This window comes from Erpetoichthys calabaricus, chromosome 14 (genome assembly GCF_900747795.2).
Source record: "Erpetoichthys calabaricus chromosome 14, fErpCal1.3, whole genome shotgun sequence".
Lineage (NCBI taxonomy): Eukaryota > Metazoa > Chordata > Cladistia > Polypteriformes > Polypteridae > Erpetoichthys > Erpetoichthys calabaricus.
In genome coordinates, this window is record NC_041407.2 from 110,801,176 (window position 1) to 110,828,636 (window position 27,461).

The window sequence follows — 27,461 nt, forward strand, 5'->3', positions numbered from 1 at the left end:
CAGCTCAATAAAGTTCAGGGTCACTGAGCCCCATCAGGCAGAAGAAAATAAATGAGGACCCAAAGCCTAAAGTCCCCAAATCCAGACATGACAGTCAGACATCACCACTCCAGTCCTCACACATATACACTCTCCAGTCCCTTGATATGAGCAGAGTAAGACGCCCAGACAGTTTGACATCCGTGGTGGAGCGACGGGCGCTGAGCAGACTCCTGTCAATTATGGAGAATCCACTGAACAGGATCATCTCCAGACTGAGGAGCAGCTTCAGCGACACACTGAGGAGATCGCTCCTCCACCACACTATGCGACTCTTCAATTCCAGCCGGGAGGGTAAACGTTAACATTATTCAAAGTTATTGTCTGTTTTTACCTACATTTTTATTACTCTTTAATTTAATATTGTTTTATATCAGTATGCTGCTGCTGAAGTATGTGAATTTCCCCTTGGGATTAATAAAGTCTGTCTGTCTGTCTATCTATCTATCGATCACGGCACTGATAAGCTTGTCTGTCAGTAGCCGAAGTCACAACTTGAGGAAAGTCCCAGAATGGTTCAGACACACGACTGTGGATTGACCGTAACGCAGCGGCCCATACCATAATGCATGTGTGGGACGTTATCAACCAATTCTCTCCAAGGTCATCCAAAATGGCAGCACCCCTGCTCACTGAACTCTGCTACTGTGAAGCAAAAATGGGGTCCTTCTCACTACTAGAGTCAAAATGACATTTTTAGATAATGTTTGACATGTACAAATTCATATTTTCAGCTATCTACAATATATTTTTAATTAGTCAAAATATGAATTGAAGATCCTATTTCTGTTTTGATTAGCCAAAACTTGTGGATTTTTCCCATTGTTTTTATGGAGTTTTCTCTTCCATCTCACAAAAGATGTACTTCAATCCTATTAAAATTACTTGGAGTCTTTGAGCCCCGAGTGTCACTTCAGTGTGCAGATGCGGGCCACTCAGAATAGAATAGAATGCCTTTTATTGTCACTTTTAATCTCATTGTACATGTGTATAGTGACAATAAAAGGCATTCTATTCTATTCTTCTAAGTTTGAGCCCCGAGTGTCACTTCAGGGTGCAGATGTGGGCCACTCAGTGTTGTCTTCTGACCATTTAAGCTCATAAAGTGCCCGCCTGAATGAATCTCTTCCTTCAAAAGTAAGGCCCACCAGGACATACTAATGGTAAGCAATCGTGATGTGGAACTCACACTCAAGGCGGCCCCCTCGCAGTACACAAGCTGCACACGTGAACAGAGTGACAGACACCCCAACACCAACACCCCAAAAGAAAACAAGCTTAGGAAAAAAAAAAAAAAAAAAGTTTATTCAAACTCATCTGAACATCAGATATACTCGGTAATTGTTGGTTAGCAAGAACCGTTTGTACATTTGATATTGATGGCATTAAGAAATCCAACCCAAGCAATCGAATCGGGGGAGTGATTGGGGCAAACTGATAAACTTGAGATAAGAAGCAGAGTGAGGCAGTAATACAAAAAAAAATAAAAAAGCTGGAAAGTAAACAACCCCAGGAAAATTTATTAAATGCCAGACAGAGGCTTTTCAGTACTAATACCAAAGATCAAAAGGGCAAAATAAAACCAAACAAAGGTGAGCCACATAAAAGAAAGTGAGGACAGCCAGGGCTTACACTGCCTACAAGTTCCCTTTTTCAAACAGATAGCGCCAGCAAGGAGGCGACAATGCTCACTGTGGACAGGGGCAACACAGCTATATACCCACTCCACCCAGTAGCTTGCACATGTGGCATCTTCTATGGGCGAGTGGGCAGAAGACCGAGCAGGTGGATTTGCAAATCTCCTATACTGCAATTCTAAAAAAGACAGAAGGCTGTTGGAGAGTCAGCCCTCAGTAAGTCCAGCAATGCTCATCAGGCCACAGAGGCAGCAGCAGTAACAAGAGCGGCACTATCAGGCCTCCCCGACGTGCCACCCCTTGCCTTTGCTTACAAGAACACTCTGCAGGCAGTGAAAGCGGACTGCTTTTATTATCTTGCATTTTATATATATTATATATATATATTTATAGAACTGCATTTGATTATTTTACAATATTCCCTGATAGCCAGCTAGGGCCAGTGGGTACGCTATACAGAATAACCTGAAAGTGTGATGTAAAAGTTGAGATTTTGTCCCATGAGATAGTCTTTAAAAACTTTCTCAGTGAAAGTAGAAGGAAACAGCAGTCTTGTGGCAGTTCACCCCCTCGTCCTCCACCTCCTCTCCCCCGATGATCCATGCTGGTCACAATCGGCAAATCTCCAGATCCTGCATGGCTGACTTCTGCAGAGAGAAGAAACACATTTAGAAGTGTAGTCTGAATTGATCAATAAATGTCCCCCTAGGGACGGCACCACCATAAGATGGGAGAAAGAGAAGGTTGTAAGTACAAAATAATGATGAGATATGTGATGAGCGATGTAGAAAACAGACTTGACTAACCACAAGCCATAGCACAGGTAATGCAGAGGAGAGCACAGTTAACATGGATGCTTCTAATGAATCATCAAGAAAGCCTTGCTGGAAATGCTTTACCTATGTCAGCTTCTTGGCTTTGTTGTACAGTGAATCCACTACTTTACTCATATTCTGAATGGTTTCCAAAGCTGCTTCATACGTCTTGTCAACTGGAGGCTCATCAAACACGATTAGCACACCCTCTCCTTGGTCAAGGATCCCTGCGATAGATAGAAGGACTTAATGTGGGCACAGTGTATGAATGGCATGGCATACAGAAGTTGTGCAGCACTGTCACGAAGCCCTCGGGCATACCATTTTACATTCATATACACAATCAATGAGATTCCTAGGAGGTACCTAATTATGTTTTGATGTGTAAGAAGTGCGACTTTTCTGAACATCTTCTATGGAGCTTTCAAAGAGATGCCTGAAATTACATTATTGCTAGTCCAGTGTAAATTACAATTTGAAATTTGAAGGTGCCTGAAATAGCTATATATTATATATATATATATATATATATATATATATATATATATATATATATATATATATATATAAATATATATATATATATATATATATATATATATATATATATAAAGAGCAATTGTTGTTACTAAAAACGTATTTCAAACTACTATAACTACTCAAAATCTACTGTCTATACACATATCTCTAACTGAAAACTCTATAAAAACCAATGGGAAAAATCCACCAGTTTTGGCTGATCAAAACAGAAATACGATCTTCAATTCATATTTTGACTAATTAAAAATATATTGTAGATAGCTGAAAAAATTAATTTGTACATGTCAAAACATTACCTAAAAATGTCATTTTGACTCTGTCAAATCCTTATTTATCTGAATAAAGATAAAACAAATTGCCACATAAGGTCAACATCCTAGCAGCTGTTGACGCCATCTCTGCTAACACAAGGATAAAATGAAAGTTTGAGACTGAATTGAGAAGCACTGGGTCTCATTTCACTTTCACCTTCAAAAATGAAAAAATGTGAAGTAAAAGTAGCACACACAGTAACACCAGCTCAGAATCTCAACACCTTTCTATCCTTTATACTTGACAGATGTCAATAAATCACTTCTGGGCACAGTGTCAAAAACAGAATCCAGCCTCACTACCACTCAGAGACTTGACGCTCTCTAATGTTTACCATGAAACTTCTTGTCCAGAATCATCTGTGATAACTTGCGTTCAACATCCGCCTGAAAAACACAAACGTGATGCCTTAGTACTACGGGCTTTCCAAAAGGGCAACTGGGCAAAACAAATTGGCTTTTTTTTTTTTTTTTACTAACAAAGAAACAGTGGCATGATAGAGGAGACATGACGGATCTTGAAAGCTCCTTACCTTAGAGAGTTTGATAAGCGATGATATGTGTTCAATCTACAACAATGGGAAAAAAAAACCAAAATGTAAAACACACACCTTCAGCTAACTAGCATCAGCAATGCTGTGTACAATCAAAAATAAAGTGAAACATCTGGCAAGCATGCAACACATACTGAAAACTGAAATGGAAACCACCAACCTGGTACTTAATATCAAGAGGGATTCCAAACCACCTCCTCTGTGTTAAATGGAAGTGATAATGAGTCCTACCTGACCGGTGGTTCAAAAAAAGAACTTTGTACCCACCTGTACTCTTGAGAAGGGCTCGATGACCCGGATCAGATTCTGTTCAAGGAGGTTATCATACAACTTCTCAAGATGTGTGCTGATTATGGGGTCATCACGCAGCTCCCCTCTGTATTCAGTCAAGGCCTAGAAATAACAAAAATAAGAACATAGGAAAGAATTGCTCTCATGAAAATAACTTTTTCGGGCCTACTTAATTTAATTCACGGTGGGTGGTTACAGCCTCTCCAAGCAGCACAAGGCAAAAGTGTACACACATTTATTAACTCATGATGACATGTAGTAGTCTATTATGCAACTCAGATTCAAGAATACAGCATAACCAAATGAAAACGAAACTCCCTGTAGTTCTCAAATTGTAGACAAACCACCAAGGCCCCCCAAGCAAAAGTGCCTGGTCATTCCTATGAGACTGAGGCACGTTTTTTATTAATAGAAACACCTCAACTTGTATATTTAAGTGATTCTTTATAAATACAGCAAATCTGTAAATTTCAGTCTCCTTCACAAGCAGAAGCAAATCCTTCAATATACTTGAATCTGCTCAACTTAAGAGAAGTAAATGAGCATACAACTGGGAATAGAAATGAACAGGCACTTAGAGAGAAGAAACACCAAGTCAAGCCTGCCTGAAAACAACATCCTAATTGCAATAATAGCTGCATTTTATGGGTTGAAACAATCAAAAAATCACTTAGGAAATCAAACTAACCACTTAAAAACAATGGCAAAAATGACAAAATGTTTAACCAATTTTTCTTGCCAACTATACCTCATAACTGCTCCAGGGGAAAAAAAAACCAAAAAACTGTCATGCATTTTAAACATAAAAGCAGCAATGGCACAATACACTCTACCCCCTGTATTTGGTGTTTTGGCAATGCTTTGTATCATGGTGGAGATGAACAGCAGTCTGTGTGCAATGGCGTACATACTGTATGCAGCCGACAGTGTCTTATGGGTCTGTATGACCCAGTTCTACCAGTGTGGAGGCCAGGATGCTTAAAGGCACAGGCCTAAGAAGAAAAAAGGAGTCAGACCAACAACTGCGATGTGATTCACTTCAGCTCTCTCTCAGGAAATAGATGATCAGGCATAAATCATTTCTGGATTAAAGTAACTTTCTTCAGATTCACCTTAAAGGTGAAGCCTACTGCTAACCAAACACTCCACGCAACACCTGCACTATATTGTGGAGAGAATGCAACATCTACACATTTAAACTACGCAAAGGCAAAATATAAGCAGAGGCAAATGGGCAGTAAGCAGAAGTAGTAATGTGTTTGTGTTTCAGCAAATGGTCAATGTGAGCCTCACCTGCATGCTCCCGTCTCCTAACAAACTGGCTTTTAGTGCACAACATGAAGCCACCAGGGCCAGCCCTACATTTTTCTAAAGGCGACACCAAGCAGGAATCCTTGCTAGCAGCTCGGGGTGTCCATAGACCCCACTCCTGAAATAACCCCTAAAGGACCAGGTCTCTTTCTTACAAAGGCAACCCTACAATTATCTCCTGCTAGTCAACAGCTGGCAGCTATCTTGCCAACACTCTAATTAATAGTGTCCAAATGGAACACAGGAGATTTCCTCCCAAGTCACAGCTCAGGATCTCCCAGAATGCTGCTCCTGTCTACTGCCTTACAGAATATTCAGCCCAAATGCAGTGTGTACCTGTTCATTAGGCTCTGCCTTGCAATATGGACACTTCCAGTTAGTCCATACAACAAGTGTGCGTTTCTCCCTTTTTCTACCGAAATTGGTATCTTTTTACCACCTTGTTAGTATCATTGTCCCATGGCCATGCACCCCTACAATATAATACACACATCAGCACATATACAATATGGAGCTACTTATTCACAAACACGCGGTTCCTTTAACAGTCAATCATGGCTGCAAGTCAACCTATAAGGCAAACAAACATGTTGTTCCAGTAAATAGAGAATGCACTTCATCTAAGCAACTATGATCAGAGTAAAACTGTTGGTGCCATATATGGTGGGTCAGCTGACCTCCAAAAATTTCCATGCCACTGTAGTCTATAGAGCTTACAAAGAAATGGCGATGGCAACACACAAGAAACATTCACTGCGCAGCATTTCTGTGGAAGAATAGTTTAATCTAGGAGAGATCACACAGTCAGATAACAGTGCTTTACAGCTATGGTGTGCAAAAGAGAATCTCCAAATCTACAACACATCAGACCTTAACGCAGATGGGCTACAACTCCACAAGACCAGGGATCCACTCTTGCCAGTGAGGCTACAGTGTGTACATGAACACCAAAGCTGGTTGAATTGAATGAAGATTGGAAAAGGTTACCTGATTTGATGAATCCAATATTGAGATGGTTAGATCAGAACTTGGCATCAACAGCATGAATCCAGGGATCCATTCTTTCTGCCTTATGTCAACAGTACCGGCTGGTGGAGTTGATGAAATGGTGTGTGGAATTTGACACACATTAGGCTTCTTAAAACCAATTAATTTAGTCATCTGAATTCCACACCATACTTAAGCATTGTTACTGATAATGTGCATTATTTGACAGAATGTCCACAGTCTACTCTTTCAGAGACGTATACTGAGCCATGTCTTAACGCACGCATCATCTCAGATTAATTCCACAAATCTAACAATGACTTCAACTAATTCCAGATCAGTCCCTGTCCTCAATCCAACACAAAGCCTTTGGGATGACATGCAATGGAAGACTCATGGCCAAAACATCAGCAGCAACTGCATGATGCTACCGAGTCAGAATGTAACAGAACTGCCAAGCAATGTTTTGAGCAACAAGTTGAATCCATGCCTTAAAAGAGTTCAGGCAAAAGTGCATTTTACCTGGTACTGGATGGATGGACCTAAGAAAGTAGACACTGTGTATAGTTTATTGGTCATCAAAAGGAATAACAAAGATTTCCTAAAATCTATCTATATATGCACAGTTTGTACAATTGTGTGAAGCACAGCATTTGGAATGGGCCAGTCTTCCATTATTCTTGGCTCAACTGTGAAGCATCATGTAATGCTGATCATGTCAAAGGACTTGCTTAGGAAAGAGGCGTTTGTTTATTGGAAACTGGAAAATGTATTAAAGGAAAGGGCTGGACTAGGATAAAATCAAAGATTGTGCTGGGATGGTGAGGTGCATGAGGGCGAGAGCTGGGATCTTAATCACAAAATTATACATGAGGATCACCAGAGCTTGGAAACAAGGGCGATTAAGCATTTGCCTGAAGCAGTATGTGAAAAATCCCAAAAAATGCACTTTGTAAGATGCAGGCAAAAGTTTAATGTGTGCCACTGTAATCTGTGAGGGTTATTCATACACATTATTTTACGGAATGCAACTGACAGGGAGATAAAATGAGTCAGGTGTTACAAAGCTGAAGTGCTAATGTGCCATGTTTGGTCGGGGTTGTCAACAGTTATTTCAAGGTTTCCCCTTGACTGAAACTGTGTGCTATTTCCTAATCATGTTTGTCAGCAAACACACTGTACCCACCTTCGGAGGTTGCATGTTCAAAGAGAAGGTATTAAAATAAAAATAAAAAAAAATCTGACAACTACATGGAGCCCTGAAAGCTCACCTACAGATGGATGGAAGACATTGCTCCTGCCGGTGCCCTGGACAACAAGCTTTCACATACTCCGTCTCGAATTTGGACAAGTGCCGATTGCAGGAAACCCCAACTGTATCATGCTATGGCCAAGTATAGCTCTCCTTCGAGTGTTATATTCTTGTGAGTGTTCAGCCTATATTAAAACAGAAGCTACTACAATCTTTCTTTAGTGTTGCTCTTTATACCTTTTAGAATCAGTGCCATACCACTAGGGAAGGATTTTAGATATATCTTTATGTATTTTGTTGGTTTACTAAAGGCTGGAATCTCTAACAAACCTCTTCCCAGGGTGCATGTGCCCCCTGCTGGATACAATGGAGCAGGGTCCACTGTCTACATCACATAGCAAGGCCTGTTGTAAACCGAAGATTACTGGGAGAATGGGTCACATGATTCAAGATGCTATTTAGCAGCAAGCTTTACACAGCACAGTACTGCAGCAATAAATTAAGAGCAGGGCAGCTTCCAGTAGACTTCTCAAATCTGCAAGCTATTTAGTGATCCACATCTTCACAGCTGCCATAACTGCTATAAGGTGACACACTTCAATGACTTATTTGAAGAAATACAGCAGCATACAGAAATACAGTGGCATAATTAAAAAAAAAATCTTACAGTATTAAGGTTTAAAAAAAAAAAAAAAAAACCTATACAACTAAATTGAATATTTTAAATCAGAGGACACCAACTATGTGTCAACCATTTCTGTACAGTACAGTTAGTCAGCACACAAGCGAGTACCTCCTGAATTAACCCTCAAGGTACATGTAACTTCTGAAAAAACTCGTAGACAATCAAAATCTAAAAGTAACAGGCAAATGACTTCAGCAGAAATGGAAATGGAACAGCAGGAAAGCAGTTCTCCTGAGCCACCAAGAGAGGGGTTATAATAAAATTTACCATGGCCTGTGCTGAGACACCACACGAGTGTTTTTATGTTGCGTGTAGATCTCCTTCCTTCACTCGAGTATCAAACCTTACTTTATATACCTTATAGAAATATCTCACCGTTTACTGTGGCAACAGCGGCCCTGACATCATACGCTTTGACCTTTTTTTTTTTTTCCTATATTACACATTAAAGTTATATTTTCTGTTTCCATTTTAAAACACAGCAAGTAATGAGGCATCACTGCATGACTACAATTGTAGCTGTGGCACATAAGTATCTGGCGACTGATTATCATTACATTTCTGATTCCCCATCTTGAAAGAATAATAAAAATGCTGCTTCATCCCTGTCTACTCTATAGTAAACATCAACAGGCAAAAAAGATTTACAATTTTCAATTAAAAAAAAATTCTGAAATGCTCTATTGAATGAAGTCAAACAAAAAGATAGATTACAGTTTAGTTTATTTGTAAAATTATCAGTTTATAAGGGGGAAAAAAAAATCTGAAAACTTGAAAGAGTAGCCAAGTGGTTACACAATCAAAACAAGCCCTCATGTTAAAGAGAGCTCATACGTAAAAATGGATAAACTGACATTTCTTAAAAATATTTGTTTCCTTTATTATTTAAAGGTTTCTGACCAAATCTTAAGTCAGCAGACAACAGACATTGTCTCTGACACACACTTGGCAAGTCACATAACGGAGTGCAGCAGTCAATGCTGAAATGTAATAAACTAAACTGAGCCTCATCAACAATTCCTGCTGCTGCGAAGTCATTCATTGTTAAGGAAGAGGAACATTACAGGTTTATAGGATTCATGTGTATCATCACTTACTGTATTATCACTACAAATAAGGATTAAAAGCATGCCTACCTTTTCGAAGTCTGCCAGTGACCGATTTTTACTAGCTTGTGCCACACACTTCAGGGCATCTGTCTGCAGAGGAAAAAGAATTAAAAATTCACTCCTTGCATAAGGACACCTTCTTAGTAGGTGCATTTTAGGAGAGTATTTCAGCAAACAGGGTCTTTCAAGTTAATTTACTTATTCGCTACTCTTACCTAGAGGTAGCACTCCCTTGTGAAATCAAGAACTGGTTGATAACATCAGCCAACAGCTGTCAAAGTGAGGAACCACTGTTAAGTAACACTACTCCATAACAGCAATACATGGCCTGATACCTGCATGTACTCCCCCTGCTGCTCCCCTCCACCTTCTGGACAATGGGACTGTCACCCATGACTATGAATTCTCTGCCTACTACTGAGCGGGCCACACAATGGATCGACACACTGCCCAGTGTTGATTCCTGCTTTGAGTCGAATATGACCAAAGGCTACAAGCATACTTATTTAACAGGTACACACCACTTACTTTTTTTTTTAGACTGTTAACATGCTGTGTTACCAATAAATCAGTTCTTGAACTCTCATTTATTTCACAGGTTTTAGCACTGATGTTCAGCTAGGAAAAAATGGTTCATAACAAAATGTTTCAATAATCACCTCTTAATCCTCTCTTTTTCTAATGAAATTTCTCTCCTTTTGTTTTCTTGTTTATAAATTTACACATGGGACAGCTTTGTCAGGTAGGACACAGGTGAACTTGCCACACAAAGACTGCTAATTAGCTGGTGTGCACTCCCTCCCTTTATAACCTTGTGTGAAGTTTTAAACACCACAGCAGCTCACTGACCTTATTGTCAATCTGCTGAGATTTTTTAGACTGCTAGTTTTCATCTACCCTTTCCTTCCTATCATGCCTGAAAACTGTGAGGACTGATTAAGATCATTGATGTTGGGTAGAATGGTCTCATGGCCTTGGATCCCATGCAGATTTTCAAATTTTCCCCCAGCCCTCTGGGGGTTTTGTTTGTTTTTTCTGACCTCCGGCCATCTGACTTTACTTTACTCTCTGTTATTTAGTATTGCCTAATCTTTTTTATTTTTTATAAACTTTTCTTTCTTCATCTTATAAAGCACTTTGAGCTGTGCCACCTGTACAAAAATGGTCTACATAAAGAAATGTTTTTGTACCTTTAGAACTACTAATTAGAACTATAATTTATCCCCGTTATTTAATGTCAAAATTTATATTCTAATCAATTAATCTTTTGGATTCCAATGTTTTATAAATTCCTTTTGAAAAAAGTGGTCTAGTTTAATTATAGAAAAAAAAAACATTATTTATTAATCTGGCAGTTTTGAGAACAAAAACCACCACAGTGTGGATCACATGGGAAAATCAAAAGGTTGGGCATTGGACAGAAGGCTTCATTGACAGAAACAGTAGCTAAGCAACCAAAAACCACAAATGAACTGTTCCTAGAAAGGATGTGTGAATACGACACGATAACGTGTTTATATAAAAAAAAAAAAAAAAAAGTATATACATACACACACGTACATATTCACATACCTATATACTAAAATGTTACACAATGATATCAGCCATTAAAGATCACTGACTGGGAACATTCAAAACTTAAAAATCATTTTTAAATGATCAAATCTTTAACACAAATTTAAATGCACCTGAAATTCAGATATGAATGTGACATTCCTGACTGACATTATAGAAACTCCAGTGTACAAAAAGTAAAACTAGGGGTCCTCACCTGGCGTCCTGCATACCGCAATGCTAATTTCCCACTTATTAAGGCCTGCACATCCTCAGGGCTGCCAAGACAACAGACAAGTTTTCATGAGTTTATTTTCCGTATCACTGGAGTCTTTTAATATTTAAAACTTAGTCCCTCCTTTACTCCCTAGAGTCAACAATCCCAGGAGTTTCAGTGAAGCCCAATTTCTTTCTTACTAAATTCTATACTTAATCTTCTCCCTCAAAGGAACTGTTGCGACTTTCCAATGGGTGACCATTTCCTCCTATGCACAGTTAGTACATTGTTCAATTCCTTTCATAATACAGCATAAATCAAATTATAGATTGAGCGATACAATGTAAGATTATTAAACAGAGAGCAAAATATGAATTATTTTATTTAACCCCAAGGAAGACTATAAAAATGAAAGCATACTTACACATTTAGCATAATTTTGCAGAGGAGCATGTACTTGAGAGCTGTAATGGCTCGCGGACTATCAATGGAATCATAACCTTCAAATGCTTCATAAAAATAAGAGTATGCGGTTTTCCAGTCTTTCTCTTCAGCAGCATGGATGATGCCTAACACACAGCACAATTGTCAGGTCACAATGTTAGGCAAACAACAATGAAACAATGAAGTACTAACACAGCTGTCCTGCTGGCATCCAACCCTCTCAACCAGCTCCACTCACTTTTTCAAATAAAGCAAGTCATCAGACTCATAATGTGCACACACAAGAAACTCTTTAAAACAATGTCTCTATGTGAACTGCACTGTTCAAGTATACAAATATATGAAACTAAATAGGTAATAAGAGCATCATTTGGAGGCATAAGTGACAATAATATACAGTAGGTAGAACTGGGAACCACTTGAAACAAACAAAATCAAATGCAAACATTTTCCATATGGAAAGAAAAAATGAAAATTCTGAAAAATGCAGATGTAAAGCAAGAAATTTCTGTTTGTTCAAGACATTGGTAGTGGACTCTGCTGTAAGGGGCTGTGGTCAAGGGGGTGCGGGTGTCTGTAACGGCAGCAGCCCTAGCGTCTGTTAATGCACACCAACAGTAAGGAAAGTTGTCAAGTTGAAAATGAAGGCCTTCTGTGCAATGTTTGCTGTAGCGTCTCAGGGCTTGAACACGTGTTACCGTTAAACTAAAAAGGTAAAATGGGTGACAGACGCGCCTTTGTGTATTGTACAGGTGGTGTTTGGTGAGGCCATTAAAATACCTTGTAAACTGAGGTTTTGGCCAATTACTTGATAATTCATATGGGTAAACAGTGTATCACCTAGAATGAGGCTGTTCTCAGCAACGTTGGAATTGTTGACTTCAGCTTCAAATATCACTGTGAGAGGGATGGAGCGTACAGAGGAACAGCTCAGAGTAGGCAATGGATAGAATATGGCACCAGTGTGCAGAAGACAGTGATTTGCCAGCCACTTTACTTGACTGCAGCTGGGCGCTAGTGACTTACCCGACTGCATATCAAGAGCAGCCTGCAGCTTGGGCGGACAATAGATGGCATTAGCAGTCGTCCTAGCTGAGGTTAGGGCTGCTCGTGCTTTGGGCAGGTTACTGAGTGCATGGTAAGTCTTACTCTCCAACAGTTGCACTTCTACTAGCAAAGCTTTGTCATCCATTTTCTTTAGTTCACGCAGTAGCTGAGAACCTGCAGGAAGGAAAACAAAGGGGGGGAAAAAAAAAAAAAGTACATGAAAGCTAACTGATAAAGCAGCTCCACACCAAACAGTCCAAGGAATATGTGCACAATTTGCTTCAGAAGGTCTGATTTAAGTGTCTCATCTGGAACAAACATTTGCCTCACATTGCACAACAAAAGCATACTTTCAGATTTGCCTCTTAGTTGTACATACAAAGTCTCCATAAATGACTGAAGACATTAGCAAAAACTGAAAAATTAATACTGGTAGGTATGTGCAATCTCCTCTGTGCTTACAAATACAAAATGTGGAATTTTTGCTCTTTGGATTAATCTTGTGCTTTACTTGCCTATTTCAAATACTCTTCCTGTTTAATATTAGAGCACTTGGGCTCTGCTCAGTTGCTACCATCAGCAAGGAAGCAGTAAGGAAGATGGAGGGGTTACTTCCAACACCTTTCATTCATAACCTTACTTACAGGAAATGATTCCAAGCTCCTTGAAATGCTCTTTTGAACAAGATGGATGCAGTTCATCCCACCTTCCCAAGCCCATTAGATATGCTAGAATTCATCCATACTTACCAAGCTGTAGAGCCTCCTGGTATCGCTTAGTGTCAAAATAGAGTGAAACCAAACGAGCCTGGAACATGAAAGAAGAGGAGAAAAAGTGTTTAACATTGGGAGTCACTTACTGATCATTTGTAGATGCAATATAGACCAGTTTTTCAAAGTGCATATTGTAATTGTGCAAATGAAGCAAAGAGCATCTGTTGAAAAAAGGTAAACGGGTACCTCCAGAGCCTGGCGCAGAAAAGTCCTTTTCTCTGCTTTTGCCCACTCAATGCACTCCAAACACAGATCCACCTCTTGACCAGTGGCTGCCTCCATGTCCAGAAACAGGTCAAGTAAAGACCGCACCAACCTTGCTGCTTTGGCTTTACTAATCGAGTTGAGGAATGGACGCACATACTTGAGCAAACCCCCGAGTTCTGCAAAAGAGTGGCAGGTTATCAGGCCAGTGAACAAAACCAGGAAATGTTGGTCATTGATAAGTTAAAAAAGTATTAAGAACAGGATACATTTTTACTATTCCACAATTCACAAACCACACACACACATACAAATGAAAATGCTCAAAGTTACTTTTTGAAATACTATTCAACAAAATCCTTTGGCAGCTTATAAAACATGTAACTTAACTGATTAAGAAGTTGATTACTTCACCAGTAAGCAAAGCAAATATTTTTATCTTCTTAAGGTTGGAAGGCAGCATTGACTCCAAACACAACACAGGTCTTTTTGTCTGTTCTGCACTAATCCATTACTTTCCTTTATAAAGTTAAAAACAAAGCGACAGTCTTTTCCTGTACTATTTCAGTAGTATAAAATGTATAGCAAGTGACTGAAAAGGATATTACATTTCTAAAGTGCAATGCAAAAACTAAGGTCTAAATGTTTATTTTTTTCTCCAAAATTTTGAATGCTCGGACCATACAAATGTGTCCAAAATCTACCCTTTAAAAGAACCAGCAAGGGATTGGATTTACAAAGGCCCTCCAAAGAGACTGCAAAAAATGGCCAGGCAGTGTTTGTACTCTTTACCAGCCTCCTCAGTGTTCCAATCTGTAGGCACATCTACAACATCCTATGCCATCTCTTCTGTTACTCTGCTGCAGCTGGAGCTCTCAAAGTTACAAGCCTTGTGTGTGTCTACTGTGGTAGTCAATTTTGTTAAATCTTTTGTGGAGCTGAATCCCCTAAGCCATGCAAAGTTGATGTGATATTTAAATACCACTTTGTGTAGTTCAGTGCATAGCTGGTGGCTGGCATTAAGAAAAAAAAAATGTCCATAATTACCAGCTAAGGTGGAGGATCAGCTTTGGTCATGCAGGATGGTAAAGGTTCAGCCCATTATGGAACTTATGAACATATTGAGCTCTGCTTTAAATGGAAACCTGGTATGTCTGAAGAGGAGACAATGCAGCAAGTTCTGGGTTCACTTAATCTACTAGATGCGCCAAGTGAGAGTGTGAACTCGGTCAATACACTCGTATTGTTCCATGTGAACCCTGAGTACCATGAGGACTGATTGTGAGGTCATTGATGTTAGGTTGAATGCCTAGAGGGGGCTGGGTGCTCTCATGGCCTTGGGACCCCTGCAGATTTTATTTTTTCTGTCCTCCCTGACCATCGGACCTTACTTTTATTCTATGTTAATTAGTGTTCCCCAATTCTATTTTCTTATTTACTTTGTCTTTTTTCTCTTCTTTCCTCATTATGTAAAGCACTTTGCGCTCATCATTTGTATGAAAATGTACTACAGAAATAAATGATGTTGTTGTTGTTGTAGTCAAAATACAGACCTTACTTAACACTAAAATTAAAAAATAAAGGAGCCATGTGACTGGACAGTCTGCAATTCCCCAATTCAGGTCAAATCCTGTTATAATGAATACAGAAGTAACATTTTCAGAATAACAAATACTTTTTGTGGGTCTGGGCAAACATTCATATCAATATTGTTTTAACTAAATGTAAATTTCAGTATAAATGTTTTTTTGACCAAAAGTGGCCACAGAAGATAATAATGAGATGCAAAAAAATACTTAATGCTACGCCTACACTTTCCATGCCAAGTATCGGGTACCCCGCAACAGGCTGTCTCAATGAAAGACAGTCTCAGCAAGAGGGTAGGCCTAACATCATACAGGCACAGCTGAATTCAAAGTCAGTACTCCACCTAGCCTACGCAGGGGTAGTTGTGTTGTGTTGTGTGAGGATACTGTCCTGTCTGAGTTTCATAGCGTTGCTCAATGTTTTCTTTGAGATGAACAAAAAAGTGAGAAATGCATCAGTTTACGACGCTGAAAGAAAAATTAACAATCGCAGAAAAAGTTGTTTCTGGAATGAAGGAAAATGATGTGGCAAAAACATTTGGGATCGCGCCTTCATCTTCATCTAATGTGTCGTTTTTATTCTGTATTTTCAAACCTGAATTTCTATAAAAAATAAAGATATATCTAACACCTTTTTTTCTAATAAAATATCTGCAGTTTAAGTGGTGCTGTTTTTTTTTTTTAATACAGGTATTGTCAAACTTGGGTCACAGAGTTGCACAAGAGACAGGAAGTTGAGTATAGAGAAGGCAGGTACAGGCTCAAGACTTCATTCAAAATAGGAGCTGTTAGGAGCCGTGACACAGGCAATCATCCTGCTCGAGCTCCCATCTTCAGATTAGAAGAACACCAACAGCTCGTAATCACCACTGTGGCAGACACAGTCTGGAGAAGAGAGATCAGGAGAGTGCGAGGAAGAGCATGTCAAAGCCTGATGTTAAATGTTCTAACCACTGTGCAACAAGCACATTACACAGTAAGCCTGATCCTGCAGAGGGCAACCAATTACTCTGCCCTTGGTTTATTGTTTACCAGACACAGCAGAGCTGCTACAGAGTTGTTCTTGCACCGGTGCCATTACAGTCACAATAGTTTAAATGTTTTAATCATACTCATTATAACAAAATTTATTATAATTAATTTTTATGGTCCCATGAGTTTCATTATAACAGGATTTCAATTGTAATAATAATAATAATTCATTACATTTATATAGCGCTTTCCTCAGTACTCAAAGCGCTATCCAATTGTATATCTTAGTATGTTAAGTTGATCAAGCCTAAGAAGAGTTAGCCCTTGTTGGCAGGAGGATGGATGATGGTGTGGGCTTATAGCACATGAAAACAGATATCACTCGCCTTCAGTTCGACAAAATGGAATAAGTTCTAGTCCAGCAACAGACCTAGAAGGTCTCTCCTATGAAGAAATGTTAGTGAAGTAAGTGCTGAAAGGAGAAATCTCTGACCATTCTGGCCCAAGACATTGTGTAATAACTACAGATGGCAGGGACAATCAGGACACAGCCCAGATATCGTGCGAGTGCCACAGGTGCACACCCACACTTGTACTGGGCCAATTCACCTCTCATGCACATCTCTGGGGACATGAAATTGAACATCTTCCTTTCTATTTGCTAAACCACGACACAAAAATGTAATATGTTTACACATACATTCATATAACTAGATTTGTCAAAATACCCAACTCTTAAGATTAAATCAACATAAAAACAGACATTTCTTTAGTCTCACAAATGCAATCTGACCATACCTTGGAACTGAACAGAACATAGCTCAACTACTAAAGACCCAAAAATAAACAAGGTGAATGAAAACAAATTTAAAGATGTTAAAAACTAAACAAATAAAATGGAAAAAAAAAGTTTTGGTTTTTTTTTATTACAAATCCCAAAGAAATTTATTTTCAGCAGATGATTACATATTTACTTAATCTCACAAGACTGTTTTACATTGTCGTGAGAACAAGAAGTTGTTGCTCTGACTTGAGGAGAGAGTTACATGTTTTGGCTTCTCTTGTGCATTTTACTCTTTTTACAAGTGCCCAAAGACATACACAAGCACAGTTCTTGCTCACAAAAGAAAAATCAGTCTGAAAAGGGCAGGGGGCAGATCAGACGTATGCAGAGAAAACAATCAATTGTACACGAACGTGCATTAGGGCTGGGGTTTAGATTTCAATTCAAGTAAAATCGTAACAGTAAAAATGACGATTTCATTAGGCAATTACAATATATCATCCAGAAACACATGGAATTTGGCCTTGACCTAGGCAGCTTATACATGATGTTACACGATTAGACCCTTGATATCAGAGTTTTAAAACCTCCAATATCTGACACTGTGAGGACTTCTTTCATGTATTTTATAACCCAGCCCTGAACAGGCTTTTCAATCATCTTGGTAATCCAACAATCGCGTCTGCCTTGCTGACCTGATTAGAGACACTGCGTCAGTACCGCCAATTCCTAACTGGAGGTGAACACTGGGTTTATCATTGTAAGAAGCTATTCACACAATAAAAATATGAATGGCTTTGGTCATGGGAAAATCGCTTTAAACCTCGGTTGCATCATTCTTGAGCTGTAAACATTTTGAGAGATTGTTATAAATATTTTAATAATTAGAAGTTACTTTCAGCTGCAACATCTACAGAATATTCAGTATATACTCACTTCACACTTAGAATTTCAAAAAACTCAACAAAAACAAGCTGGTGCCCCTATCCCCAGTATCAGTTATAAAGCAGGAATGAACCTCCTGGACACTGCAAGGCCAACCTATTAATGTGACCAGACATACAAGATGAATTCAGAATCACCAATTAACCTAACACGCGCATCTCTGGGATAATGAAGGAAAGCGGATTTTCCAAAAATCTAAGAATCCAGTTACTCTGATAGAAGTTCTTAATCTTTGATAATATATAAAAAAAAAACAAAAGCCAATGTGACCCCCCCCACCCAGTATTAAGAGAAACACTGGCCTCCACCCTTCACTCTTGTCATTTGACCCAAAAAGACTTGTCTGACAGCTAAAGCAGTGGTGATGAAATATTCACCCTCATCACAGAGCCTTAACTGAGACAAAAGACAAAGATGAGGAAAAGGAGCTGGAAGAGACTAGAGACATGAGAGGTAGGTGTTTAGGAAGAAATGTACAGCCTGCTGCTGCTGTCACTACCTCTCTCTGTATCGCGACACAACCACCACCACCAGACACCATGTTTTAATAATAATAATTCTTTGCATTTATATAGCACTTTTCTCACTACTCAAAGCGCTCAGCAATTGCAGGTTAAGGGCCTTCCTTGCTCAAGGTCCCAACAGAGAGTCCCTACTGGCATTTACAAGATTCGAACCGGCAACCTTCCGATTGCCAGTGCAGATGTCTAGCCTTAGAGCCACCACTGACGGCGCTGTTTGTCTGTCATCAAGAATGCTAATAACCCAAACCCTAATTTTCCAAAAATAAACTGGAAGAATGATTGAGGCTTAAGGAACATATGGCTAATTTCACTAGAGAGTCTGAAACTTTAATTACTTGAACTACCATTTACAACATGGCATAAAAAATTAGGAGATTTCATTGGTTCCACAACAAATGTTCTGAAACCCCTTGTTGCACTGCTATAGTTCCATGGGGAACTGACGTACAATCTAACGACCAGATCTTCAAAGTATCAAGATTAGTGAATGGATGGATGGAAATGCCGGCATATGATCTTTATCATTTTGATTTTAAATATACCGAGATAAGCACCATTTTAGTAAGTATGCTAAATGGCCACAAATACACATTTGAAATCTTCCAGCTCCACGGTATCCATGTAATTTTTCACACTGGGCAAAAGTAAATAAAGAAGAGAATTGGTATTCTTCACTTTGAAAGGACATTGTCAAAAACTAAATGTTGATTTTATTACTTCCAAACTACATTTTGTCATCATAAATATCAAAGTACATTTTTGGGGGACAAGTGACAGAAAACCCTTTATTTTTAATTAACAAACTACTTCAGTTTGGCTCAAGATAAAAAAGTAACCGTAATTGTAATAAAAATCTGCAAATGCAGGGGCCTTCCTACACTAAAGTTTGTCAATATCAGTAACCGTTTGAAATATAAATGAATTACATAAATGTCCTCGGCTAACACTTTCTTTCAAACTTACAATACAAAATGGTACAAATGTTTCAATATTTCTGTAATAGGAGAACTGATGGCACCTAAAGAACTACCCTAGGAGGCGCAGATTAGACTGCTTACCTGCTGCTTGTCCAGTCTTGGCAAGAAGGGTGCCAAGTTCCAGAATGCTTTGCTCTTTAACCCGCAGAGCCTCCTCATCACTCTCTTGGACATCTCGCTTTACTGCAGAAAAAAGAAAATAAGTATATGATTGAACATTTACTTTATGAACCTTCAAGGGTGAGGGTAACTCCAGCAGTGACTATTTATACTTCTAACTTTCCCAATGCCTGGCCCCAAGACGTTGCTCAGTTCCACACAATCCAAGAAAAAATAATAAAATTACAAAGTTATGAAAAGGCAGCCAATTGGCTTATGAAGGTCCTCCCAATCCCATCAACGATGCAGAAGGATGGGGCTTGTCTTGAAAGACTAACAATTAGACCAACGTCCATTGTTCAGCATTTAACTGAAACACCACCACAAAAACGTACAGCAAACATTGCAAAACTAAGCATGTCAAAAGAAACAAAAGGTCAACAACTAAATCCATCATCAGTTTACAAGACTTCTGGTTGGAGGGCATATCAAACTTGATGACTGAGTTGTAGATCCCGTTACCTTGAGGATGTCAGATTACAAGATCAGGAATTGAACAGGATGGGATGGTAAACTGCACATTTTGTGACAACCTCCCAGCACAGGTTTATCTTTGTGAAGTATTGTGACCTCACCCCTTACTCACTCACTCTGCTAGCTAACAATGTTGCCCGACAGCACAGGTGGCATACAAACACTTTACCAGTAAAGAGAGTTCAACTGAAATCTCAGCAGCCACCCTATTCCCAACCCCCTTTCTGTTGTGGTCCATAAAACAAGACACTCCAGACAGATGTGTCTCCTAAATGTCTGTGAGGTCCAAACCATGCCCTTCCACTGTTTCCTTGCAGCTGCATTCTATGCATTGTACTGCCGTATGGGTGCTTGTTGGTTGTCAGCACACACACACACACACACACACACACACACACACACACGCACACACACACACACACGCACACAGAGGCTAACTGTACAACTTAAGACAAAAATCACACCTGCTTGATTCTGTCAGGGCAACACTGCAGACTGGTTAGGCTGTGTTGCTGCATATGTCAGACAAGCTGGTGGTCATGGGAGTGCTCCAAAGAGAAAAACAAATCTGACAGAAAATTGCTGGAGAAACATGTGGGGTGTCAGGGCTTTAATACCGTCTCAAATTAAAGGAGTCTGACACATTAAGGTACTGATCAATTTCACTCAACAACAATGAAGAGTGCTGCGCCAGATGGGAATTCCTTGAACTCTATGAACATACTGGAAAAGTAAGATGGTCCCGAGTCGAATGGGCACATTCACATTTGTGTGCTTTGCTGTGTTATTTCCACAACCACACAACACAGGTACAATCAATTATATTTGATGGCCCCTTCTGAATCCCTGCAGGGAAACATTGTGTTGTGCAATTTTAGAAATGTGACATGCTGTACAGTCTCCAAACAACACACACCCCAATGTTAATATCCTCCGTCGAGGCCATATTCAGTCACTGCTCATGTTCATTTTCTTTGGTTTGGATTTATATTAAAAGTTTTCTTCAATGATGTTTTGAAAGGTAATACACTGCCTGGCCAAAAAAAAAGTCGCCACCAAAAAAAAAAAAAAAAAAAAAGGTCACACACTCTAATATTTTGTTGGAACGCCTTTAGCTTTGATTACGGCACGCATTCGCTGTGGCATTGTTTCGATAAGCTTCTGCAATGTCACAAGATTTAGTTCCATCCAGTGTTGCATTAATTTTTCACCAAGATCTTGCATTGATGATGGTAGAGTCTGACCGCTGCGCAAAGCCTTCTCAATGGGGTTAAGGTCTGGACTCTGTGGTGGCCAATCCATGTGTGAAAATGATGTCTCATGCTCCCTGAACCACTCTTTCACAATCTGAGCCCAATGAATCCTGGCATTGTCATCTTGGAATATGCCCATGCTTTACGGCTACACAGCTGTTCAGTCCCAATCCCTTGAGTTCCCTTCGCATTGAGCGTGTGGAAATGCTCTTACTTTCACTATTAAACATACACCTGAGTTCTACTGTTGTTTATCTTCGATTTGATTTCACCAAACGTTTAAGTGATCGCCGATCACGATCATTCAGGATTTTTTTCCAGCCACATTTCTTCCTCGAAGACGATAGGTCCCCACTATCCTTCCAGTTTTTAATAATGCGTTGGACAGTTCTTAACCCAATTTTAGTAGTTTCTGCAATCTCCTTCGATGTTTTCTCTGCTTGATGCATGCCAATGATTTGACCCTTCTCAAACAGACTAACATCTTTTCCACGACCACGAGATGTGTCTTTCGACATGTTGTTTAAGAAATAAGAAGCAACTCATTGCACCAGTTGGGGTTAAATAACTTGCTGCCAGCTGAAAGATAATCGCCCATGCAGTAATTATCCAATAGGAGGCTCCTACCTATTTGCTTAGTTAAATCCAGGTGGTGACTTTTTTTTTTGGCCAGGCAGTGTATTAAAGTCTAGTTAGGCTTGCTTGTTTTTGCTCAATGGGAATCCAACGGAATTAGAAAGACTACGTCCAATTGTCAGTCTTGCTTTATTTTTTAGTGAATGATCTATGCAGTACACATTTTTCAAGATTGTGTCAAACACATATAGCACATGCCTTTTATTTTTTGTCCAATGCTTATTTTACACAACACAGATATTTTGGAATTACTCCAGTTTATTACAATGGTCCTTATGAGAAGAAACAGAAGAACTACCCACTGTTAACCTATGTTAGGACGCCAACAGAAGCACATAAACCAGATTCAGTCTAAACAGTATACGCACATAGATTATGCTGTGATATGTACCACAACTGTGATGATTTTTAGCCATATCACCCACCCTTAGGTCTGCACGTGACAGAAAATGACCCCAGTGTTTCTATTTTCACTAGAGATCTTCATTTAAACAAAGAATGATAAGGAGAATGTGGAATTAGAAAATAATAACACACATAAACCTACTTGCTCTAAAATGTGCTTAAAACACAAAACAAACAAACCAGCTATGAAGAATGCACCTGTGTTCATGACTGCTGCCTATGCACAAGGTGTAAATCCCCACTAAATCTAACAGCCAAGTAACACAAACCACAAGTCTCGACTCTGATCGGTCAGCTTAATTAAAAGCAGATGGTCTTAGACGCCTTCCAAGCAACACACCATCTCACATCACAAACCAAAGTTTGCACACTTTTGACCCCAACAATGTTCCCCGCATGTGACACAAATCTGAACAACCTCTGCAGCATTGTGAAATAGTTTTCAACTTCTAGTTGTAATGTTGTGAGCTTCTTCCTGTGTCTTTGTCATTCATAATTCTTTTATGCAGCTTGACTCAAGGGTCATCCGTTTCAACATCTGCCAGCATAATGTCAAAGTGCACAGTGGTATTAAGAAAAATAAGTCACAGAGCAACGCCACTATTTTCATTCTCTCATTTTATATGCATTTTCAGGGAAAAAAAATACCTTGAAAGACAGACAAAAATCATTTCTGGGGTGCTTTGCCTGCCAATTCAGTCGGATCTTTTATGTAATACTCAAAAGCTTACACTTTGATCTTAGAAAACTAAAAAAAAAAAAGCATATTTAAGAATTCTGTAATTTATATATTGAATCACACACTTGAAACAATAATGTAAATTAAAAAAAAGGGGCACTCAAGCAGGATCCACAAAGCACTTCACATAAAGTGTGGTGGGAAATTAAAATGAGCCATCAAATCATTTAATGTGGGAACAATGAAAACTCTACTAGGATGAGATATTGTTGTAATTTAGTAGCTAAAGGGCCTAGTGCTGCCTGGGTATATTGAAAAATGGGGTAAGGAAAGAATGGTCACCCTGTTGTTATTACTAGCTGTCCCATCCATCACCCACACTGCCTCTCTATCAATGTCTCTGCTCTTGTTTGTTGAGAATGTTGTTGTTTTTGGATCCGACTGGATACCAGAATTGTGGCAACTGCTTGCTGGGTTGTGACCAAGAACACTGTCATGACTGACTTGTCCTCTTAGCGCAAGGTGGACAGTTCATAGTGCTTAAACTGGAAAGAAACCCCAACAAAACAGGAGTTAAACAACCACCCTTTGATTCTCCTTTGTGTTGCCCTGCACTTCCACTCTTGGCCGAGCCTCACCCAACACTCCTTTTTATAACACAGTAGACTGAAGCAGTGCAGTGCAAGTCTGGCTTCGGTCTGTGCAGATATTTCACTTCTTCTGAGCCAGGAAATGGAACTGGAGTGCAAACTGTGAGATACAGCACAACACAAAACAAAAAACACTGGGACCCCCAGGGTCAAAAATTCAGTCCAGCTTGTTTACATGGTCCAAGACAGCAACTATGCAAAATTTGGTCAAGGTCAGTCAAACAATTTAGAATTGTATAAGAAACATACATAACGACAGAAAGACATTCTGCTTTATGAATAAAGATTATTGAACGGTCTCCTCCCGACTGTCAAACATTTTACACTCTAATGCATACTTTTAAATGGCAAAAAAAACCCTGGTGCACTTTACACATTTCATGCTATTATACAACTTACACAACGTATGCAGTCAGGGTAAACCTCAAGCTCCAGCCAACACAGACTCGGTGGCACAGAAGGCGCTGCCATCAATGTCTCATCACCTGCATATTGATTTTCAGGTTGTGTTCACTGTCTCTCACTATGTCTGCATGCATTTAATGTTCTATGTTGTTGCAGAAGTGAGGAGGTTTTACCTTTGTAACTGATAAAATACTAACGCCCAGTAGCCCAGCCACTCAACCATAATGACTGCTTACAGGGCACATTTATTTATTTATTTTTAGGCAAGCCAGCAATGCTTGTTTAGGTGTGCAGGTTTCTTTTTCTCCTACTTGTTGAAACCTGCAGAGCTTCAAATTTTTAAAAAAGTTGGGAAAACAGACACTAAATGACAATTAAATGAACAATACAAACTATGTTGAACAAAACTCACATTTTTTTTAACGAAGTACTCTATTGATCAATATATTTTGTTTATCTGTTAATCTCTCTCCCCCCCAATTGCACAAACCAACATGGAAAGTCATAGAAATATACCTGTAATCAGGTCATGCATTTGGACCCAGAGCTGAAGGAAAAAGTACCTAGAACGATTAATCTCCTTAAAGACACCGCACAGTAATTTCAGACACACAGAGGCTATAAGGCTATTTAATGTAAGGCTATTTTCCACAAGTCATACGAAGACTAAAGCATCTCACAGTTCAGACGGTCACACAAAAAACAAAAGCAAACCTGATATATGAAGAACCGTATTTTAGCAAGAGGCCTTCTTGAGTAAATGTCTGTCTGTATTCACATCTACCCCATCACAAGACAATGCATATAATTGGAAATTACCTCAATATCATATCTTCTAATGCAAGCATCATGATTAAGTGCTTTACTTAAAAGGTACAAGAACAAATGCAATCTCAATTAAAAAATGACAAGGAGTTTAACACAGAAAATTAAACAATAATTACAGTGTAGTTTAAAAATAAAGTAAAACTATATAAACATTAAGATTCACCTAACAACCACAAATGACGCTACTTTCATTGATATACGTTTCAAGAAATAAAGGAATCGCCAAACTAAATAGAAATCAAACAGATGAAAATCAAAATAACAGACGGAAAGGAAACCCACCAAGTACTGGACATCATGGGAAGCTGTATTCCATTCATTTTCAAATTTAATGCAAAAAATGACAAATTAGGAAATAAAAACCAGGCCAAATCACTCAAACATGAGGAAATTTGGCCCCACAACTAGTGTCCATGTGCTCAGGAGGAGGACTCCTGATATCTGTGCCTGAACTCCTGCTAAGCAGATCTTAATCTGAGACAAAACAAACAAAAACGGCATGGTGGTACAGGGGCTAGCACTTCTACCTAATAGCCTGTCATTTCAAAACTTACCACAAACTGACCCTCAAAAAGTCACACCACCTGTACATAAACACAATGCACAAAGCTCTGTTTGCCCAACCCGATGGTAGGTGGCCTTCTCTGGACTATGGCACAAACGCCTCCCTGGTAATAGCAGGAATGAGAATATTGCATAATACAGTTCTAAAGATGGTAAAAATAACAAGTGTTGAATTGTTGCATTTAATTGTGTTACATTAGAAAAACTTTACTTATCTTGAGGGGAAATTTAGATGCATAAAGCAGCAGAAACAAACACAAATGTACCATCACAAAGGACAAATACAATCAACCAATACATATTAAATGAATATCGTGCAGAAACTGCAACATGAACTTCAAGTATCAGCATTTAGTTTGTGACATCGGGAGGAAGCCCTGAATTGCCCTTTAGCTGCAGAGAGGAAAGACCCCCAGGAGGCACTTCTCAACACACCATGGAGGAACGAGCCTGTGGCTAAAAGTGCTCAAAAAGAGGGATTTTTCATGATGGCATCCATTTTTTGCCATCATTCTCTATTCCACAACAGCTTCCTGTCAGAGACAGCAAATCAAATATTTAGTATAATTAACAACATGCAGGGTTGGTACTTTGGTCTTCTCTCCAAATCCTACTGTGTTCTATGGCCTGCCCATTCTAAATGGTCCCTGCATATGATGGGGAGTATCTAACAGTGGGGTTAACGGATGGACTGGAAAACGAAAATTATGGAGCAGGAAATGTGTCACTGGAGTCTTCTGCTCTCATCATCCCATCATTTTCGGTGTACCCAATCACTGCAATGTGGGGGTCCCGTGCCAAAAAAAAATCAGTTGCAGGCGGCGGAAGTTAAATCACGAAATACCAACGTCGGCTTTGGACTACAACGTATTTAACGAAAAGACACGAATATAAGCAGCAAACATGCTTCAAAATGACCTCGTGAAACTAACAGGTTGGAAGGCTTGGCTCTGACGCTAAACAACTCACGAAATGATCTAAAGTCAACCAGCGGGAAACACGAGAAAATGTGTAAAGAGATGGCATGTTGGCTGAGAATGGAGAACCGAGGTTGCCCGATTGATTGACTGTACGTGTACATCACGATCCTAAAAATGACAGTTGTAATTCAACCCAACACAATGAATAAATCACAGCCGCGAGGCCTTCACGCCGGCCCACTTAGCTCAACTCCAGGCTCCGTATCGTTTAGTTTTTGGGAGCCTGGAGCCGACACTCTGAACAAAGGTGCAAGCTCTTCCACGGGCACGGCTACCTCAAGTCCAGGCCTTGGAGGTGCCGCCGCCTCCACACCGCTAGGTTTTTTCTTTTTTTCTTCCTATGAAGCGGAGAGAGCTCAGTAGCCATGGAGTAGCTCGTATCAAAACCGGCATACACCCAGAAATTCAGCAAAGGACACGCATTAACAATAACGAAACAAACGCTGGTACACACACGCGCGCGCCATGCCGAAACACGGATTCATCCCAAGACGGCGGGCCTAACATCCCTCTCGGTCACAGTGAGTCAGCAGCCGGCCGGCTCTCAGATGCCCGATCCCAGTGAGACGGGCCACTAACAAATCCTGTTTACATACTCCACAGCCGCCACTTAGGACACCAAGGGCTGCTCACCTATGGAGTGAAGGATGTCAATTGACGCGTCGCGGTCCGTAGTAAGGAGAGACTGCGCTCGCTGAAACTCCACCACCGCCGCGGCCGCCATCTTAGCGAGTCAGTGGCTGCCAGACTTGAGACAACAAGCACGCCGGAAACAGCTCCAGCGCGCGGCATACTGGGACACTGAGTTTTATTATTGTTGTTATTATTATCAGCGTTGAAACAGGCATCGCGATACTTCAATACTGTGCG

General features: G+C 39.7%; 1 protein-coding gene across 1 annotated transcript; it reads right to left on the reverse strand.

Annotated features, from left to right (window-relative positions):
• Positions 1 to 1,321: 1,321 nt before the first annotated feature.
• Positions 1,322 to 27,375, reverse strand: LOC114664352 (26S proteasome non-ATPase regulatory subunit 11). Its single transcript, XM_051918886.1, has 13 exons — positions 27,225 to 27,375; positions 19,640 to 19,741; positions 13,753 to 13,949; positions 13,543 to 13,600; positions 12,773 to 12,967; positions 11,727 to 11,871; positions 11,303 to 11,363; positions 9,559 to 9,621; positions 4,164 to 4,289; positions 3,876 to 3,911; positions 3,678 to 3,729; positions 2,576 to 2,718; positions 1,322 to 2,323 (listed from the first exon to the last, which is right to left on the reverse strand). The coding sequence occupies exons 1-12, from the start codon at positions 27,313 to 27,315 to the stop codon at positions 2,576 to 2,578; spliced, it is 1,269 nt and encodes a 422-aa protein (XP_051774846.1). The 5' UTR covers positions 27,316 to 27,375; the 3' UTR covers positions 1,322 to 2,323.
• Between the last annotated feature and the right edge of the window lie 86 nt (positions 27,376 to 27,461).